The 21,591-nt window shown below is 42.1% G+C and overlaps 1 protein-coding gene across 1 annotated transcript in view; it reads left to right on the top strand.

Annotated features, from left to right (window-relative positions):
* Positions 1–265: 265 nt before the first annotated feature.
* The window catches only part of Itih5 (inter-alpha-trypsin inhibitor heavy chain 5), an 82,405-nt gene continuing 61,079 nt past the window's right edge, over positions 266–21,591 (top strand). The window contains 3 exon segments of the mRNA XM_047521457.1: positions 266–454; positions 9,410–9,454; positions 20,750–20,913. Of these exon segments, the coding sequence (XP_047377413.1) occupies positions 365–454; positions 9,410–9,454; positions 20,750–20,913 (299 nt within the window). The 5' untranslated portion in view covers positions 266–364.

Genomic DNA, 21,591 nt, shown 5'->3' with positions numbered 1-21,591 from the left:
CACTGGTGGAGCAGAGATAGTCAGGGTGGTTGCTCAGCTAAGGAAGAGGGGACTGCCCTCAGGCAGAGGGTACCCTGCTTGGACCAGGGCCAGGGGAGGCGGGGCTCACAAGAGGTGGCTCACGGGAGGCGGGGCCCCATGTCACAGGGGCGCGCGGGGAGGCTGGACCAGAGGGGGACGCTAGGGGAGGCGGGACGCGGGGAGGGGTCAGCGGGCGAGCGGGGGGCGGGGCCAGAGTGGGGTCGGGGGCGGGGCCCGTGGTGTCCAGGCCCCGGTCAGAGCGAGTCCAGCAGCTGCTGGAACCCCGGGATCTCCCTGCGTGTCCCGCCGGGTGCCAGTGCGGTCCCCGCGCTCTCGCCCCGCCATGCTCCTGCTTTGGGGGCTGTGCTTGGGGCTGTCTCTCTGCGCGGGGTCGCAGGAAGAGTCACGGAGCTGGAGTGACACTGCGGAGCAAGTAAGTGGGAGAGCTGGAGGGAGCCGCGGGGGTGGCGGTGGCCCGGGCGCGGCTGCGGTCCCCTCCCTTAGCTCGGGCCGCGTGGCTTCTGGACGGGATTCTTAGGGCAGCTCTGTGGGTCACTTGTGGGTCGCTTCTCCATCATTCGCGGTGCAGACCCGACCCTGAGGCTCCCGCAGAGCTGTGCCTGGGACCTCCCAGTCCTGCGGAACCCAGTTATCTTCGCGGCTTCTGTTTATCTGCGCTTATTTCAGCCGGTCCTTGTTAATTTCTGAGGCTGAAACTCCTGTCCCCAATTAATCACACGGTTTCATCTTCACTGAGGGGTTGTTGTTGTTGATCCAGGGAGAAGGGACAACCTGGGGAAAGTTCCAGATTCCTGGAAGCTCAGCCTTTCCCACGTGGAAACGGGAAGAACATGACTTACCCATTAGAGTCTCAGCAATGGGTTAGCAGCTTTGTTCCTTTAACTGATAGTCTGTGCGTTTGCTGGCCCTTGTGCTTTAACTGGCTTAACCTCACAGGGGAATAAAACCAGCAAATACGAAACCCCAGTCCGGTGTCCAAGGTCGAGGAAAGCCCTTTGGAAAGTATGTAGCGGCTTCCCACAAGTGGCAGTAGAGACCTGTGGGAGAAGTGACTGTCACAGTAACGTGGACCAGCCGCTTGCGCACACACATCATTTAAGTGATAAACGGTCCAGCTCAAAACATGTTTTTGCAGCATGGGAGGCAGATGCAGGGGTACCTCTTCTCCCTTGTTCCAACCCCTCCTTTTGAAGGGCAGATCTGAAAGAGGAATCTGCCCAGTCGGTGCTTAATTTCAAGCAGACTGTCTTATGGATGCGTTTATTAATCAAGTGGAGACCTCAGTAGTTCTCTCTGCGGGTCGGGTCGTCAGGCGGAATAACCAATACAAATCCCAGGAGGCTTTGTGGTGGTGTGGGACAGGTGCAGGCTTTGGATCCAGACACAGGCTGGTCCCCTCTCTGCCATCTGCAGTGCAGTTCCTTTTGGGCATTTTGCCAAGGACTCAGTTCGGACCTGGTATATAGATTCAGTATAAGGAAGATGTTTTAGTAAGGGGTTAAGGGCATGTTTGCTGGGGTTTGAGTCTTGATTCCATCACTTACCATCTCTGTGACCTTGGGCAGATTACTTAGTGCCTCAATTACCACAGTAAAATGTGGGAAAATAATAGTTGTGCGTTTAAAACAGGGTTGGCACTGCATGTCAGCAATTGCTCTTGTGCAGCAGGCGAGTGGAAGCAAGGAATTTAGGGTAAAGATCCTGTAACTTTTTTGTGGGGTGGAGGGAGGACAGTGGGGGAAGTACTGAGGCGGAGATTCTGTTTATGAACTAGGAGGACCAATTAACCCTCTAACGTCCACAAGTCTAAGCAGGCTTAACATACTCTAAACTTTCCTTCTTAGAAAAACATGCATTCAGCCCATTTAGTGGTCTTTAATACATGGTAATAATTTGTCTTGAAAACGACTGAATAAAACAAATGAAAATAAAAATAAAACCTTTCAAGGTATGAAGTTCTACAAAAATTTGCAAATGTACCTTTGAGTGAAGCTCAAAAAGAGTAAGTTCTCTATATTTTTTTAATTTAGTGGTTTTTGTTTTAGTTTTTGTTTTTCTTTTGTGAAGCAAATTTAAGAGACAGGCTCTGGCCCCAGGCTTCCTGGTTTCACATTCTGACTGTGCACTTGTTAGGGGGTTATTTAACATTTCTGAGCCTTTATGTCTCAATGAGGATGACAGAACTACTTAATTACATGGATTTCGAAGAGTGAAAGAACTGATCTACTTAAACCTTAGAACAGAACCTGGAAATGTAGTCAGTGCTCTAGTCTCAGTAATTATTCTCTTCAATATTATATGTAAACTTAATTTTAAAGATGTATCCAGGTATGTAAATTTTATGCAAATCTTGATGTAACCGAATATGCCCATTAACCTGAATTCTTATTTGTCATTTACCTTTAATTATTAATACACTAATAACACCTGAAATTTAAGTTCCTATCTCCATTCCCCTCCACCCTTCTCTAAACAGTATTATTTATAGTGGAGTGATTAAGATACTACTGCTTTAACAGAATCTTGCAGAAGATTAATCTTAAAAAGGAAGCCTCTTGCTTAAAATCAGTCTGCTGATTTATTTGTTTTTTTGAGTTTTAAATTTAAATAAAGATTGGCTCTATTCCTATGATTAGAAAAGCAGTTTTAACTTTACAGAATAATAGTAGCCACCAGTTATCGAGTGTCTTCGGTCTGTCAGAGAGTTTGTTAAAGAGTTTTATGTAAAAGAAATAAGAAGCTGGGTGTGGTGGCTCACGACTGTAATCCCAGCAGCTCTGGAGGCTGAGGCAGGAGGATGGCAAGTTCCAAACCAGCCTCAACAATTTAGTGAGGCCCTAAGCAAGTTAATGAGATTCTGTCTCAAAAGTTTTAAAAAGATCTGGGACTGTGGCTTAGTGGTTAAGCGTCCCTAGGTTGAATCCCCAGTATTGTCCTCCCCAAAAGAAGCAATAAAGTATTGTGATTAATCCCCTTTCAGATATAATCAGACAGCATGGGTTCAAATCTGTGCACCACTATTTCTTGACTGTGTATACTTGGGCAAGTAACTTAACCTCTCTGGGTCTCAGTTTCATCATCTGTAAGAAAGAGTTGATAATAGTTCTTGCCTCATAGGCAGGGCTGGATCTAGGTTTGGGGATGACAGTAAAGTTAGCACAATTGGCAGAGCTAATTGTGAAAGAGAAAGAATATCAAATTATGACTCCAAAATTAGGTGCTAAAGAGACCACTTGGAGTGACCCATGGGAACAGATCATACCTGAAAAACACCACAAATATCACCCAGTTTTAGGGGCCTCTTACAAAGGGAGGGAGCTCCAAACTTACAGTCTGAAAGTAATAATATGTTAATAAATTGTGGTTGCCTAGCATGTCTGAGACTCTACATTTGATAATAAAAGCACTTACATGCTTTTATGGTTGTTGGGAGGATAGCGTTAATTCAGGCAAAGCATTTGTCTATAATAGGCACTAAGGTAGTAGTAGCAGTTTTTAGCATTTATGTCCAGCCCCGTTAAATCTCCAGAAATTCCACTGCAAAGTCTCAGTGACCTGCTTTACCAAGGACAACCAGGAAAGGCCACCCCAGGAGAAGTGATGCACCCAAGCTACCCAGGCGGTGCCCACACCAGAACCCAGCTCTGCTGAGGACAAGGCTGGAGCTGGCCTTGACTCCTCTAGGTAGCAGCCCACTGTCATAATGACCACTGGATTTGTTTAAATGTGATATTTGTTTGTAACTCCTGGCACATCAGTAGTGTTCAATGAATGCTGATCAGAATTCCAGCATCAATTGTGATGTATTTCCTGTTCCCTGAATTTGGAAATTTCTTATAAATTTTCATTTAGGGCCACAACTTTGTATTGGGGGAAAAAACACAGAAGACAAATACACATATACATGTGGCATGTATGTGAGTGTGTGTGAGTGTGAGTATGTGTGTATACCAGTCCCAGATTGTGCAAACTGCAGGTCCCTCAATCATGCCTTGCTCATGTGCATGAATGTGATTGCTGAAATGGAATCGTAGAACTGAACAGGGAAGGAGGATGCTGGGGGAAAAATTCCAGAGATTTGCTCACCCTCCCCTGCCAGCCTTATCTTGTTTCTTGGAGGTGGAAAAGAGGGTCCCCAGCACTGTGTGATGAGTTGTCTGTGACTGTGTTTCTAACTAACACTTTCTCAAAGACATGGGTGCCCAGGTTTGAGGACTCTTGCTCAGTGTGCTGTTGGAGATGCTGTTGGGAATGTGAGCGATGTTTCTGTATCCCTGGAGCTTATTCCTTATTTTTCACAAGGAAAGAAAACAGGGTGACTTGCCTTAAGGTCACTTAATTTTTTTTTTTCCAAATCTACCTGGAAATTGTTTGGAATTTTAGCTTACATTTGAAGTTTCTTCTTTCATTGCTGAAGACACCCCAAATTGCAAGTGTCTAGTAGCTGAACAACTTGCAGCACCTTTACCCCAAAGGAAGAGTAGTTTTGTGCAGGTGACATAGAATTACCCAGCGGGGAATGCTCCCACACGGGCTGTTTTCGAACTGGTGACAAACAGCATCTCAAGTGACCTTCCATATCTGACCTTGGTTTTGGTCCAGTTTCTATAGCAGACCTCTAAGGTAGCTTGCCTCATCAGTTGCTGGGTCTTAGTTTCAGTAATTTAGAAAGCCCTCAGAAGGCTGGAGACCAGCTGCTAGATGAATTCCTCATGCTTATTACTCTATGACCTTGGTTGGGGTATCTTTTGATGCTGGCCTAAATTGGCATCTCTTAGATGTGTTAATGAGACCTAGAGTCATGGATCCAGAGATAAATCTCAAAATAAAGGGTAGAGGATATAATCCCACCTTCGTGCTCTGTTGGTTATCCTGGGTCGGTCAAGCATCCAAACCCAAAGGGAGTGGATAGACTCTAGATTTACGCTTTGCCTGTGCCTGCCCATCTGATATTCTTTCCCACTGATGGACTGTATTAATCAGCTTTGTGGTACTATAACAAATACCTGAGACAATCAATTTATCAAGATAAAAGATTTATTTTGGTCACAGTTTCAGAGGTTCCAGTCCATGATCAGTTAGGCCATTGCTTTCAGGCCTGTGGTGAGGCAGCAACATTATGGGGGAGTCACATGGCAGAGTAGAACCATTTACCTCCTTGCTGGAAAGTGAAAGAGAGAAAGGAAGAGACCAGGGTCCTACAATCCCTTTCAAGGACGTGCACCCAATGGCACAAAGAACTCCCACCAGGTCCCACCTTCCTAAAGTCTCTGCCACATCCAAACACCACCAAGGGTAACACCTTGGCCTTTGGGGGACACTGAAGTTCCAAAATACAGCATGAACTTGTGGAATGTTTGTTTGTTTGTTTTATGGGACTGGAGACTGAACCCAGGGAGCTTCACCACTGAACTACACCCCCATCCCTTTATTTTTTATTTTGAGACTGTGTCTCCCTAAGTTGCTTAGGCTGACCTTGAACTTGTGATTCCTCTACCTCAATCTCCTGGATTTCTGGCATGCACCATCACACCTGGGTCTTGGAATGTTTTAAGAACTTTTCTCCTTTTTTTCCTTTAGCTGTGATTCAACACTGTGATAGATCCTGGAAGAAAACAGACACTCTATTATTCAAATTATAAACTTGTAAGAAGCACCTGCAATTTTAAAAAATAATTATAGTTGAACTTATATTTGCACTAATTGATGATGAATAGGGCAGAGATTTTCAACTCCGCTGCCCCGATAGTGTAATACTACATGCTTTACCTACCCTTCAGTTTCCTGGGAGTGATGGTCCGTACAAGTTCAAGAGGCAGTGACAAATCCATGGAGCTGATTATTTCTGAGCATAGTTCCTGTGTTGAACTTTAAATTCCTTTTTCCCTTTCATCCTACTCCAATTAACAAAGCTGAATCTAGCCATACCTCCATCATAAAGCCCTCCATAGTCATAGAACAGAATAATCTTCACCTTTTTCCATTCATGTTTATTTTTTTCCTTTTGTGGGGCTGGGGATCGAACCCAGGGCCTCACACATGCTTGGCAAGTGTTCTACCACTGAGCTCCATCCCCACCCCTTTTCCATTCCTTTGTATCTTATAAGCTTACCTCATGCTTACATTTTCATGGGTATAATTTTTCATTTTGGTTAGATAGTATGCCCTTGATGGTAGAGACCATGGCTTATATTGTGATCTGAACATCAGATCCTGAAGAAGTGTCTTCACTTGCTAGAACCAAAGAATCCTACTCGAACTATCTTTTTGGGGTTGCACTCAAGTTGGTGGGAGCTGAGGTTACTATTTCTGGAAGTTCTTTGCATGAAGCTGAAAACCAGTAACTTCTTTGTTCCCAAGTCCTACCCCCCAATTCTTATAAGACAATGGAGAAATAAATAAATCAAACAATAAAAAGGATCAGGAATTCCTAATTCAAAACAATAATGATGGCTTTGGTGCCATTTGTACTTCCAGTCCCAGCTGGCACCAGGAATCTGTCTGTACTGGGATGTTTTGGTTCTGGGTCAATCTGAGTTGAAACTTGGACTGAAGTGTAGCCATCATGATCCCCTGAGACATCAGATAGTCATCTCAAAAATGAAAAACCCACTTCTCTTGTTCTCCTTAAAGCTTGCTTATTTTCTTGAAAAACCTATTTTCAAAAGGAGGAGACTTCAAAGAAAATACTTTAGATCAATCAGAGAACTTAATACCTGCGTGGGTGCTGGGCTTTCCTTTTGACCATAGTTATTTTAAGTGGTCCCCAGTCTATTTTGCAATTTTAGGGAGGAGAAGGCCTGAAATGAACCTGCAGAACTAGCAAATAACTTGCCCAGGATCCTCTGTATGCTCTCTTATACATCTCACCTCTTTTCCAAAATCAGAGACCAGCATTCACTTAGGAATTGTTTGGTTCCCATTTGGATTCAGGGTGGCTGTCAACCTAAATCATGTCTTGTTTCCTCTCTATTCATGTTCTTTTGAGTACGAAGGTGTATAGTGGCTTCTAGTGTTAATTTACAACACCACACACACACACACACACACACACACACGGGATAAAAGAGAGGATGGGGTTAAAACATTTCTGTAAAACATTTAGTTTTCAAAATGGAAATACCTTCATCGTTTTTTCTACTATGGATGGGATACCTGCTAGTTTGTCAAAACTGAAGAGATATGGAAAAGTGTTAAGAGAAAGAATTTAACCATCTCAAAGTATTCACCATTCGCATTTTGGTGCAGGTTCCATGCATAAAAAACACTTAGACTTGCAAAAATGGATTGTGTTAAATGTAGTGTTCTGTTGCCTGATACAATTAAAACGTGTCATGAATAAATGTGTCAGGATAAGCTGGGTTATGCGTGGTAGCAAGCCCCTGGTTCATTTCTTGCTTGTTCACCTTGTCTATCCTTGGTAGGCAGTAGAGTGCGTGTGTACATTGTTGCCCTTGTGAACTTGGGCCTGGTGAGCGCCTGATCCAAACACTGATAACTACTATACTGGAGGATAGAGTGTAATTTAATTCTTGGCCCAGAAGTGACAAACATTACTTGCCTTCACAACTTGTTGGTCACAGCTAGTCATGTGAACCCACCTACCTGCAGGGGTGGTTATAGGAGAGCTAGAAAAATATTTGATGAACAGCATTAAAGTTTAGTAACAAGAGGATTTGTTGATGCTGGTAAATATAGATCCACATCATCATTTTCAACAGCTCTGTTGTAATTAGTGTATCATGATGTGTGTGTGTGTGTGTGTATTTATTTATTTTGATACTGGGAATTGAACCCAGGGGAACTTGACCACTGAGCCCTATCTCTCAGGGCCTTGCTAAGTTGCTGAGGCTGGCTTTGAACTCAGGATCCTCCTGCCTCAGTCTCCTGAGTCTCTGGGGTTACAGGTATGCGCCACCACTCGGCTTTAATTGAACACCTTTTAAAGGATATTTTGGACAATTTCCAATTATGAACAATTGTTTTAAAAGTTGCAAAGAATTTTCTTGTGTATCTATTTTTTTCTATTGATGTGTCCCCCTTATGATAACTTTTCTGTAAGTGGAATTTTCAAAGTAAAAGACATGCATTCAGGTGAGAATATAAAATGCTGTAGTCACTTTGGAAAAAAACATTTTGGCAGTTTCTTAAAAGTTAAATTTGCCAGGAATTTCAGTCCTAGGAAAACAAAAGCATGTCTCCAGCACAAAGGATTGGCTGTGAATGTTCATTTAGGTTCTGAATTATTCACAATAGCCACGGGGTAGAATAACTCAAATATCCATTAGCTGGTGAACAAATAAAATGTAGAATGTCCGTACAACAGAATATCATTCAGATATAGAAAGGGATCAAGTACTGGTTGCTGCAGTGTGGACAAACCTTGAAGGAAAGTATGCTAAATGAAAAATGTCAGACACAAAAGTCTACATATTGTAAGTTTCCATTTATATGAAATGACTGAAATGGGCAAAATCACAGAGACAAATTTGGTGGTTGCAAAGGAGTGGAGACAGGGAAGTTTGAGAAGTGATGGCTAAAGGAGCAGGGTTTGTTTTTAGAATAATAAAAATGTTCAAATTGATTGTGGTGGCAGTTGCACAGCTCTGTATATGGTAAAAAACATTTACTTGTGCACAAAAGGGAATTAATTTCATTTTATGTAAATTACACTTCATACAGTTTAAAGAATATGCAGACAATCCCTGGCATATTTTTCAAGATTTGGGTCTACATTGTCAAATTGCCCTCCAGAAAGAAAACTTTATTACTCTCAGCATTTACACTGCTACTATTGAGACAGGAATTTGTCATGAGTAATGTTTGACGCTCAGCTATAACTTTCAAATCAGTCCGAAGGGCCTGTTGATTATGACTGTGATTTTTAAAGAAGGTGATTTGATTGCTTTTCCACTTCCCTCTGATGCACATGGGAAAGCAAGGCAAATCATCCAGAGAAAAGACAGTAAGAAAATTCAGGGTAAGTTCAGTTCTCCAGAGTTTCCAGGAGTTTTGAGTTGCATAATGAGCCCATCAGGATAAGACTGAGTAGCTTCACTCATCATAATAGGTACAACAGCAAGGAGCTCAATGTCAATGTCAAGCCCAAGGTAAAAATGAAACAGAGTACAAATATTCTAATATCATCTCTCCTCTTACAGGAAAGATCACCCAGGTGACCCGGCAGGTTAAGAGCCAACTAGATCTGTTGGCTCCAGTTCTGGCCTGGAAACAAACTAATACAGAGTCAAAACTACTTTTCCAGATGAATAATCCTTTCGGTGAATTTGAGTGAATTTGACTTTTAACCCTCATATTTAAGGACACCTTCACGATCTTGCTCTTCCATTTCTTTTCTCTCATGCAGGTTGGACTCAGGGTCCCAAGACAACTCAGGCTGCTGCAGAGGCTGGTATGTATACCCACGGCGCACCTCACAAGTCACTTCTGTTTCTCTGCTGGTTCTTTTGAACCAGGTACCCACTGTGCATGCAGGTCCTCTATAGCTTCTGGGGTTGCTCATAGAAGAATTCTGACACGAGGCTCCATAGCTGAGTTCTTTATAAATTTTCTAATTTAAGTGGATTTTTCTTTCTTGAAAGAGACTTGATTATTTCAGTAGGACTACAACAACAAAGCCTGGAATTTCAAAGGCTTTCTTTTAAAAAGAATCTGAACATAACATTTACTTATTTTTTTTTATGGCATCCTTGCCCAGGAAAGAAACACTTTGTTGTGCAGTCAACAGCTAAGGCCACCAAAGAATTCACATTTGTAGATGAAGGGCAAGCTGGTGAGAACTGGGCAGACTCTCACTGCATGTTGGAGGCTGGTAGGTTGGACCTTGAACAAAACGTTCAGAAACTCCGAGAGCTTGTTTGAAGCAATCTCAGTTCTTCCTTATGACTGGGTATGCAGTGAAATATCAAAGTGTGAGGACATGTCTTCAGACTTTCCTTTCTCTGGCTGGTATTTGAATCTATTTAGATTGTCTCTTTATTAACAGTATCACATTCCTTACCATCTTTGGACTGGGATTTTGTCTGTCTTTCTCTTTATCAATATTTGAGGATTAAACCCAGGGGCGTTCTATCACTTAGCTACTTCCTCAGCCCTTTTTATTTTATTTTGAGACAAGGTCTCACCAAGTTTTTTGGGTTGGCCTTCAACTGGTGATCCTCCTGACTCAGCCTCCCGAGTTGCTGGAAGTCATGTCATGATCCACCACACTTGGCATTCTTCTCTTTTTTAATTTTTTTTGCTTGTCTTCCTCTGCCTCCTTCCTTCCCATGGCCCTCCCTATTCTGCCTCCTCATATTCCCAAATTTGTAAGTCTAGTATTTATTTTTTTCAAGTTTTTAATAGTGTTCACATTGCATAGATTAACATATGTATACATAAGTTTGTCAAGGATTGTGAAGTATCTGAGATTTTGCCCTGGTTTCAGGCTGGTAAGTTTGTAACCGTTTCATGGATGCTAGTAGAAAACAGGAGACTCCTGGATCAAAGGCAAAGGACTGTTTCTTACTCCCAGTAATAGTAATAGCTAGGGTATAGCATTTGCTCTATTCCTTGACCCCAGTCCCCAGACAAGGTGATGCAGAGAGGACCAAATGACCTCTCTGCATCACCTTGGGTACATGACAGTTGGTTACTAACGGCAAACTTAAGTTTAGGGAACATGATCTAATAATGAACTTTGAACCTTCCTGATTTTTGCCCTTGCAGGAAAATATTCTCTTTATTAATCTGGACATTAAGCCAACTTGCCCTCTGTTTTGATAGGAGATACCACCTGTCTCCCAAGGCTGTTTGCTAGACAAATATCCTTGAAAAGATAGTTCAGAACAAAGGCAGCTAGTGTCTCAGCTTTGTAAAAGTTCAGAAATTCCAGCAACTCAGGGGGAATAGTATCCCAATAATACAAACATACACATATTCATTCATCCCACAAATATTTTTTGAGTGCCTGCTACCTGCCCAGCACTATTGTAGGCATAAAACATCTTTCCTTTCACAGAGCTTGAGTTCTAAAAGTGGACAGAAATAGACAAAAAAATTGAAATGAAAATAATAGCATATTAGTAATTGGGAAGATGACAAGTACCACTGACAAGACATAGCAGTGGAAGATAGGGGACCTTATTATACATTTGCACGTGAGATTTATGCTCATTGCTTTAAAACAGTGGGGACCTTCAGTGACCACTGATGTTGACCAACTGCTTCCTATGTGCCAGGCATTCCTCTTAAGTTCTTTGTGTCCTGTCTCAATTACTCTCATCATATTTCTTTTTTCTGGAGGAGGGGAGGGGACAGCATTTTACAGATGAGAAAACAGAGTCCGAGAGATTAACTTTTTCAAGATTACATAGCTGAGAAGAGGTGGTAGAACCAGGATTGAGTCCCAATGATCCAGAAGCTTCTAAGTCCATGCTCTTAACTAATGCACCAACTGCCCTCTGAATTATACGTATTTTTCTATTCCTTATTATTTTAACTCCACAATACTTTATCAGGCATAGCTCTATTCATTTTTAAATGGTGAACAATGTTGCATGTCATCGGCACATTATAATTTATTAATCGGTCTAGTATTGATGAACTTTCAATTTGTTTTTAGTTTCTTCCCCCAAACAGTGCTACAAAACACCCTCTTTTTATATTCTGCTATTCACAGTGCTTTAATTCTGTGGCTTAGATATTCAGTAGGAGGATGGCTGATTCAAAGTCATGTATGTTGATTTCGATAGATGTCGGATCATTTTTTGAATTCTATTACTCTTAATCCTACCTGTATTCATTCCGTTCCTGTCATCAGTGATGAATGTACACATTTCTGTCAGCAGTCAATACACCTGCTCTTTTTGATTTGCCAGTCTCTTAGATATAAAGTGATATCTCATTGTTCCTGTAACTTTCATTTCCCCGAGTATGTACACATGTGGAAATTTAAAAATCGGTTTGTTAGCCATTCACAGTAGTTCTCTGAATTGTTTCTTTCAAGTCCTTTGCCCATCTTTCTATTGCATTTTTATCCCGTTAATCATCAATGTCTCTGAGATCTTTGTATGCTATAGATATCCGCTGTTTTCTGAATCTTTCCCCCATAAAGCTATTATTTGTCTATGAATTTTGCTTAGGGCATATTTACCATATAAAAGTTTTAAGTCCCAAAGTAATAAATAAATTTATCTTTTCCTTTTAGCCTCTAGGTTTTGTTCTTGGTAACAAAGACTTGCTTGATTGGTTGGCTTAGACTCTTTGTAAAATCTCTTAGATTTTCTTGGAGACCTCTTAGAATTTCCAGTCTTATTTTTACATGTTTTATAAATTTTTAACATGAACTCTACCCATCCAACTGAAACCAGAATGATCATCTTTGCAGCAGCAGACACAGCATATCATGCTCTTGTGTGAATGTCCTCAATGGCTCCACGTCACCTGTAGGATAAACTCCGAGGACACAGGAGACCTTGCAAGGTCTGGCTCCTGCCCGTGTCTGGAGTCTCAGTTCCCTCTCTGAGTGAGTCTCCTTATAGTCTGCACACTAGCCATCCCATACTAATTATAGTCCCCAATGTTCCACACTTTAATTAATGAATAGAATGTAGTGGCAACAGCTGGTCTTCTCCCACCCATGACCAGGCTGCAAGGATTTGCTTGATTTCTATTCTGAATTAATTAGGTACCCTTTTTATGAAGCTCCCTGGCAACCCCCCGCAACACACCCAGATTTTGAAAAGCAGGGGTTATCTTTGTGTCTGAGTTTCCATGGTGCTTTGGGATACTGGCCTAGTTTTCCTATAATGATTCTCTGGTGTCATTTAACCTTCAGACAGCAGGGTCCCTGCCTTCATGGATCTTTGTAGCAGGTGTTCTAAAATTTGTAGCCAGGAGTGGTGTTATTCAGATATGGTGAGACCTGAAGAGGCAGAGCTGATTTTCTTGGAGGAAGACCTGTACTCACAGGTCTCTAGAAACAGGAACTGGTGCACCAAGGCAGGGCCATAGGTGGAAGCAGGAGGCAGGAGAGGCCGGGCACAGCATGGCTCAGTGTTTATTAGGGTTTCCATGGGAAGGAGTGGGCGGGGCTGGGTGGGTCTGCTGAGTAAGCTCAGGCCAGGAGAGTCTGAGTGACTCTGGGCTGTAACAGTTGTCCCAAGTTGTCCAGTACCTGGCTCTGAGTGATTTAGGGTATGCAGAGTGTTGGTGTGAGCGTTTGATAGCGGAGGTGGTTGGGGCGTGGGCCCAGGATTGTTGGTTTGTGTGCGGAAGGTGTGCTAGCAGGGCAGTCATCTGCCCTCTCTAGGAATGACAGATCATGAGGAGCAAAGCCCCAGCTGCCAGAGCATCGGGAACACAGAAACTGGTTATTGACTAGAACACTGTACGGAGCGTGATTCTGGGCCTCACTGCCTCAGGGAGGCTACCTAGGCTTCTGTGTCCCTACTTCCCACTCTGGCCTTCGGGGCATATCCTTTTCAGCAAATGTATAGAATGGGTTTTTCCCCAGGTAAGATGATAATTACCTGTTATGTTTCTTCTCTCAAATAGAAAGAAATACTGCTGAGTAGGATGTCTTACTGCATGTAGGCGGCTCAGAGCTGAGGCCCCTTGTATCTGCACAAGGGTGAAATTATTTCCCCAAGGTGCATTCTGGGAAGGGCCATTGTCCTCCACTTCATGTAGTAACAAGGCGCGCTTTATTGCTTTCCTCAAAGAGGAGAGGCATGCGGGTTTAGTGAAGGTCTTGGGGCCCAGAGCGAGCCAGCTGCCACAGCCAGCCTCCTCTTCTAGAAGACGAGAGAGAATGGAGTGAGAAGATTTCTGAGGAGTCAGAGAACCCCTCAGATCGTTTCTCCTCATGGACTCTGAAGAAGGGCTAGACCAGAAGAAAACAGCAAAAGGTTAATCTAGGAAAAGGCACTGGGTCCTGAGTGTTGGCAATTGCCACACCTTCCCGTTACATTTCCAGAGGGCAGCGTGGGTAATTCAGGACATCCTCTGGGTGGCTTGATTTTGAGTGACTCACATGAGTCATATGAAAACCTTTGGTCCCATAGGCAGCTAACTAAGACACTCCCTGCCTCAAACTACTTTTCCATCTGTTTTGCTTTTGAAGGAAAAAATAATGAAGAAATTATGCTATGTCACAGGAAGACTTTTTTTTTTTTATTTTGGCTTCCAATTTTCCAGTTGACATCCCCAAACAAAATTAACTATAAATATGGAAAACATATTAGATTTTTAAAAACTGTGAACTGGGAAAACTTGAGGCAACTGTTTTATATCTTTCCTTTTATGACAAATTTTTCATGAACCTCTGCCACTCCACGTTCTGTGTTTGGTTTTAGTGTCATTTCCTATGTCACCTGCTCGGCCAACACACTTTCCACAGCGCACCCACAGCTTCTTCCAACTTCTGTGTCTTGTGTTCTTAGAATTTTCTTTTGGTCCTATTTCTTCACATACAAGTTCTTCATCTATTTTAAAACCTTTTATTTTTATAAGTTTTTGTTTATTTGCAATGCTGGGATCAAACCCAGGGCCTTGTGCATGGTAAGCAAGTGCTGTACCATGAAGCTACAACCTGTACACTATAGCTTATCTTTCTTCAAACTCTTGAATATTTTATAGTCAAGACGCTCTCTCTCTGTGTCTGAAGATACATATATACAATCTTTTTTCCTATATCTTCCTCTGTTGCTTTCCTCCCATCTCATGCCTTGAGAGAAGGAATGTGTGGTATTTCTTCTCAGACCTTCATAGAGTTCATTCAGTAGCAGTGCTTAATACATACTAGTTTATTACATTTCATTTTTTAGTGGCTATATATTTTTCTTTTTAATTGTTCAGAAAATTCACTTTGGTTTCATAATTTTTTTTTCCAAGTTGTCCCCTCTGCTGAGAGCTGTGGATTGAAAAAGAAAGAAGTCATGGTTTCTGTTCTCATGCATTTACAATGTAGTAGGGGTGGGGTAAGGATTGGCAGAGGGAGCTGTTAAAGACTTGCACATAATTGATTCCTGCAGATTCTAGAGCCAGCGTGCTCACTAGGGCAAGGCTGTGTGGTGTGTAAGTGACAGCAGGAACTCCTGGGAAATTGGTAACTGGGCAGAGGCAGCAAGACTAAAATAGTTTCTCAAACTCTTGTCAGCTTGTCTCTTGGGCCCATAAACTATGCCTCATATTCTTGATGGAATATTGTGGAACATTACACTTCATCCATAATCTTAATTTAAGGCACAAGAAGTTATTGCAATAAACAATGTTTGTCAGGTATCTTCTAATTTTCACATTTTAAATTCAACAAAATTAAGAACAAATAAATAAGAACAAATCAACATGACATCAAAAATAGTCACAGTGTATCAAGGGAAGCAGATTTTCAATTATTTTAAAAATAGCACTGGGTAAGAATTCCCCTGAAGGAGCTAAATTTTATTCAGAATGCCTTGCAGCTAGAGTTACAAGCTTCTGTTGAACTAAGGTGTAAACTCAGTAAGTCCTCTGTACCCATGAGTATCCAACTTTTATGAAAAAGAGTTAAGTGATGAGTTGATATAGAATTTTTGGAAAATGTCAGAATATGTCAGCAGTGCAGTGTGGATTCAGCTTAAAGTCCTCTCTCCAGTGTTTATAATTTAATGGATGGTAATTGAGGGTCACAAGCAACTTTTGGATCAGCAACAGAAACCAAGTTATATTGAACATATTTTGGAGTTCTGTATTTTATTGGTTATCTAACAACTGAGTGTGAAAGCCTTAGGCAGCCGGGCAGTGGTCTGGAATCCTTTCTAGAGAGAGGCAGGATTGGGAATCAGAGGCTTTTGACTGTCTTCCTGGTGGGCTACCTCTTACCTGGGTGGCCTGGTAAAGCCACACAGTAAATGACTTTGGCCTGTATTGGAAAAGTGAAGGGATTGAGGTGACAGTCTTTTTCTGTATATTTTGTCTTTATAATTTATATGATCAACTCTTTCAAAAATATTTCAAGGGTGTTGTTGATCTGTGTAAAACATGGCAAACGAAATGCCTACAGGTCAGAAACAGCTTCGACTTTGAGGTCGCTAATCAGATGACCATTCACCAGCAAGTCACACTGAAGTAGGGCTGTACATTGAAATGTCTGTAGAACCTGGCAAAGTGCTCCTGTTTTCTGTTGCTGCGTAAAAATCTGCAAAACTCAGTGCTTCAAAGCATCAGCCATTGTATTTTTTGGTTTGTGGGGCAGAAATTTGGGCACGCGTGGAAGTGATTGTTTTGGCCAGTGACATTGATGGAGGTTGCTCAGTGGTATTCAGCTGCCAGATGGGCTGATCTGGAGGGTCCTGTCCAACTTCACTCAATGCTGGGCTTGGTGGCAGGGGAGGCTGAAGCTGGGCTTGCTGCCACTGTTCACTGCATGCCTGCATGTGGCCTTGCAGTATGCATGCATCGGTGGCTGGGCTTCTTACATGGTCATTCAGGACCTCAAGAGAGCGTTCCAGGAGTCTTGGATAGATGTGGCTTCTTATGACCGGGGCCTTGCAGCCCCAGAACATCACTTCTAGAGTGCTCTATGGGTGATGTAAATTGCTAAGGTCCAGATTCAAGGGACCTCTTTGAAGGAGGAGAAAGAATTTGTGATCATTTATTATTTTTATCAATTTATTTTTTTGTGGTGCTGGGGATCAAACCCAGAGCCTTATGTATGCCAGGCTCGGGCTGTACCACTGAGCTAGTCCATGACCCCAGTCCATGACCATTAAAATTTTTTCTTCATTTTAATTTTTTTCTTGTGGTAAAATGCATACAATTAATGTCTTAGCTCTTTTTAAGTATGTAGGTCTTTTAAGTATGTAGGTCAGCATTCATACCATTGTTCACCTATCACCACATTCAGCTCCAGAACTCTTTTTATCCTGAAAAATAGATACTCTGTCCCTATGAAGCAGTAAATCCCCATTGATTGCTTTAGCTTTCTCATGTGGGTGGAATCACATAATATTTGTCTCTCTGTGTCTGGCATATTTCACTTAACATAGTGGCTTCAGACATTAAACATGAAGTATCTAACAGGATTTCCTTTCTTTTTTTAAGGGTGACAATTACATTGTATCATATACCACATTTTGTTTATTCATTCACTTGGTGATAGACATTTGGGTTGTTTTCACCCTGTTGTGAGTGACGCTGCTCTAAACATGGGTGTGCAGATCTTGGCCATTTTTTTTTTTTCCCCCTGCGGTGCTGGGGATTGAACCCAGGGCCTTGTGCTTAAGAGGCAAGCACTCTACCAACTGAGCTATCTCCCCAGCCCGATCTTGGCCATTTTTAATCCATTTTAAATGAGTGAACTAGGATGGGGATAAAAAAAAATCCTAGTGAAAACTCTACCAGTCTCAGCCTCAGAGTCAATGGGGCTATTGGGATTGGGGGTCTTGGGGTGAGTGGGGAAGGTGGGATATTGAATATGGGGCTGGTCTGCAGGGGTAGCACCATCACTACTGGCAGATTATGGTGCTATGGGAATGACAGCCAGAGTTTCCCCACTGTCTATTCCAATTGAAATAGGCATTCTAGATTTTTATTTAAATTTCCCAATTTTTAGATGTTGTTCTCTAAATGTGAAAATATTTTAAAAGACCACAAGTCAAATAAAATGTCTACCAGGTATATAGTTTGAGATCTCTTCTTACTAAAGCTCACTGATCAATAAAGATATGTAAATGACTGATAGCAAGGCCTTATCTGTTCCAAAAGTAGAGATAAGGGTTGGCAAACTTCTTCTTAAGGGAACAGATACTATTTTAGGTCTTGTAGGATCCATGGTCTCTGTTACAACAACATGGCTACTCAACTACAGGGCCATTGTAAGCCCCCAAGTAGCCAGAGATAAAATGTAAATGAGTGGATGTGGCTGTGTCCCAATAAAGTTTTATTTACAAAAGCACGTGGCCCACCTTCCATAGTCTGCCTACCCCTGGTGTGGGTAAATTAGAGAGGAGGGGCATCCGAAGAGAGGTTCCCACTGTAATGAAAAATAATTACAAAGGATTGGTGGATGATGGGGAGATTGATTAATTAAATCTAATGCTTTCAGAAAATGTAATGCAACTATTTAGAAAACAATGAGTTAGATCTTTTTGTTCAGCAACAGATGGCATTTTAAAAAATGCAGCCCTTTGACTTGCCACTTCTCATGTTAAGATAGGATGTGTTTTCCTTGCCATTGAAATTGTGCTTTTGTGACTGTCTTGGCCAACAGTCTGACAGAAGTCATCCTCTGTAATTTTTGAGGCCGAAGCATACAATAGTGAGGGTACAGATTCCACCCTCGGGAACACTACTGTGTGATCATTGAAGCCTCTAGCTCCTACATGATCATTCCGAGGGAGCCCCTGGTCTGAGTGGGCCCATACTTAGCTCATTAGGAAGGATCACGTGGAGGGGCCCTGGGATAACATACAACAGATGCCAACCATCACATTTTCATAACCCCAGCCACCATTTGAGTGTGCATGAGCCAGGGCCCAGCCTAGTCCTTCTGGGATCTGTGACCCACAGAAACCAGGTGAGAAAATACTGATTGCTGTTGTTTTAAGCCACCATTTTAGACTGGTTTGTTAGGCATAATGAGATAACTGGAACGTAGGTAAAGAAAGATGAACAAATTCCTATACCATCAGGTGAGATTAAAACAAATGAGTATAGGAGTGTGAGGATATACCTCACACTGTTAAATACTGCCTCTGGGGAGCGGAAATGTGAATCCAGGGTGGGAGGGAGATTCATACTTTTCATTTCACATTCAGTCTAATTTGAAGTTTTTACCATGTGCATGTGTGACTTGGTATTTTTAAAGAACTAGTTTAAATTTTAAATAAAGTGGAGAACGATAAAACTAAAATTTTCTTAGTTCACAGGATTTTTTTTAAAGCACTGATTCCCATTTTCTTTGCATCTACAGAAATCAGAACTATGTGCAGTATATTTTTAGACACTTTACAAATTCACAGGGTGCAGCCGGGGATCATTTTTTTTTTTTTGTACACCAGCGCAGATTTAGAGATAAAAGAATATATTTAATCATGAATAATTAGAAAGAAAATCTATTTCAAGAAATAACACAGATCAAAGTCAATACTTCATCTCAATTCATGGTTTTAATTCACCTTAGGGTTTTTTTTTTTTGAAAAATGATCAGATACAAATTTTAATTTTAAAAAACCCAACAGGTTGTTAAGCTGTGGAGATCATTATCATTGTCATCCCCAGCCTAATACCCATCGTCTTTACTGAAATGCAGAGTGTTTTTAATGACATCGTTTAATAGAAACATTTGGTTAAACTTAATGGAATCTCTTTTTAATCCAAATCACTTCTGTCCTAGAGACTCTGTCCTAAAGAGACTGGATTTTCATAAAAGAATGTTGTACAATCCAATTATTTCTTAATTCAGGAGTTATTTCCTAAATCCCAAGGTTTTGTCCCACACTTTTGGCTTTGCCTTAGTTCTGTGGATCTCAGAAGTGGATGTGATTCTAGTGACATACTCAAGCCTTCTCAATTTATAGATGAAAAACTATACAAAGAAGGTCACCTTCATTATATTACTGTATAACAGTGGTTCTCAAACTTGAGAATACACCAGGATCTCTTGGCCCCATCCTCTGGGTTTCTGATTCTGCGGCTTGGGTTGGAATCTAAGAATCTACCTTTCTGTCACATTTTTTGATGCTGCTGCTGCTGGTCCGGGTGCCACACTTCGAGAACCAGTTTTTAACCCCCTCCTTGTTAGACCAGACCCTAGGGAGTTTCTTTTCCTGTTTTAGGTAAAATTCTTTCGAACAGGCTTTTTTTTTTTTTTTAAACTTGATTCTTTCTTAAATGTCCTCTTCATAAATGTTTATCTTCTCTAACTTTCTAAGACACACAAGTACCCCCAATATTTTCCCTAAGCTGCTCCAATTCTGTCTCTGCATTCTCTAAGATTGGAAGTTCTGGCGTAAACCATCACAGACACGAGTGTTCCTGACACTCGCACGGAGTGCTCGCCACTGCTCTGTTCTTGCTGGTGATCTTGGCTCTGATCCTTGGAGTTTGCCCTCCTGGGGGTGTTTGAGTATCTTCCCAGATGGTTTTATCTGTATCCCCACTTCTCTAATGCATTGTAGAAAACATCTCTTGAGCTCTTTGTCATTTGCTGAACTGACCATGATTTTACTCAAAGGTTTCAAGTAACTTGTTTTTAATGGAATAACCTGTGGTGACCCTTTAGAACAGGTTTGGGATGGCCCTTCCTATCACAGGGACAGTGTGTCTTGGCATCAACAGGTCATAACCTTGTATGTATTTTGAAAATGAGCCTCGGGCTGTAAATAAAGCAGGTGAGGATTTAACTGCCCAGATGTTGCCCAGTAGCAGAGAGTACAACCCCATCAGGGTAAACCGACTCCATTCAACAGTTGCTGGGGACCTGCTGTGTGTCATAGTCGGGGCTGGGATTTGAGCACACAAAGGTGAGTAGGCCTGTCGTCACAGAGCTCCCAGGCAGCCTCACCTAACGGTGGCAGGTGTGCACCTTGGAGCCGTTGGGATTGGGCTCAAGTCCCATCTCCATTATTTGTTGGTCTGGACAAATGTGTTCCCTCACTAAGCTTGATTTTTTTGCCATAAAAGCAAGAGTGAAGTACCTTCTTCACATGTCTGTTTTCAACAGAAAACCAAACCCTTGATGACAGAATTCTCGGTGAAGTCCACCATTATTTCTCGTTACGCCTTCACTACAGTTTCCTGCAGGATACTGAACAGGGCTTCTGAGGACCAGGATGCTGAGTTCCAGATGCAGATTCCAGCTGCAGCTTTTATCACCAACTTCACCATGTAGGTGACACGCTGGTCAGAGATGGAGATGTCTGTGCGGGTGGTCCAGGTGAGCCTGACGTGATGTGGACCTCCCGTCAGCTCAGGCTCACCTGGGGAGGAGTTGTGTCCCATTAGATGACATGTGGATCAGAAGGTCAGCTTCCTTTCTTCTTTCCTTCCTGGCTTCCTGCCTGCCTGCCTTCCTCCTGTCCATTTTCCTTTCCTTTCCTCTCTGCTTCCCTCCTTCCTTTTCTTCCACTTCCTCTTTCTTTCCTTCCCTTCTTTCCTCCTGCTCCACTCTGGGCCAGGATTTCTGGGTCAGGTGATTGATATCTTTCTATGAAAAAGACCATATTGCTCTGTTCCAGAAATTCCAGCAGGAAGAAAATGTCCACTAACAAGTAAATAGTAAATGAGATCATTTTGGGCAGTAGTGAATGTTGTAGTTTAAAGATGGCAAACAGGATCGAGAGGTGTTTCCTTAGGAAGGGAAATCAGGGAGTTAGGTGAGAGGGGCCATGGTTAGGTTGAGACCCCAGCTTGAAACCTCTGATATATTGGCTGGGGTTTTTTTCTGACCCAAGAAGTAAAGATAGGCAAAATAGGGGAAGCAATGGGTTTAATTTTTGGTCTGGGCAAGATTGTGAGTTGGTGAATCTTCATGGAAGTTTGAGCAGACATGATTTTCTCCTGGAG

The sequence above is a fragment of the Sciurus carolinensis genome, chromosome 12, assembly GCF_902686445.1.
Source record: "Sciurus carolinensis chromosome 12, mSciCar1.2, whole genome shotgun sequence".
Taxonomy (NCBI): Eukaryota; Metazoa; Chordata; class Mammalia; order Rodentia; family Sciuridae; genus Sciurus; species Sciurus carolinensis.
Note: the sequence above shows the minus strand (reverse complement) of the source record. Positions and strands in the feature narration are given on the sequence as shown.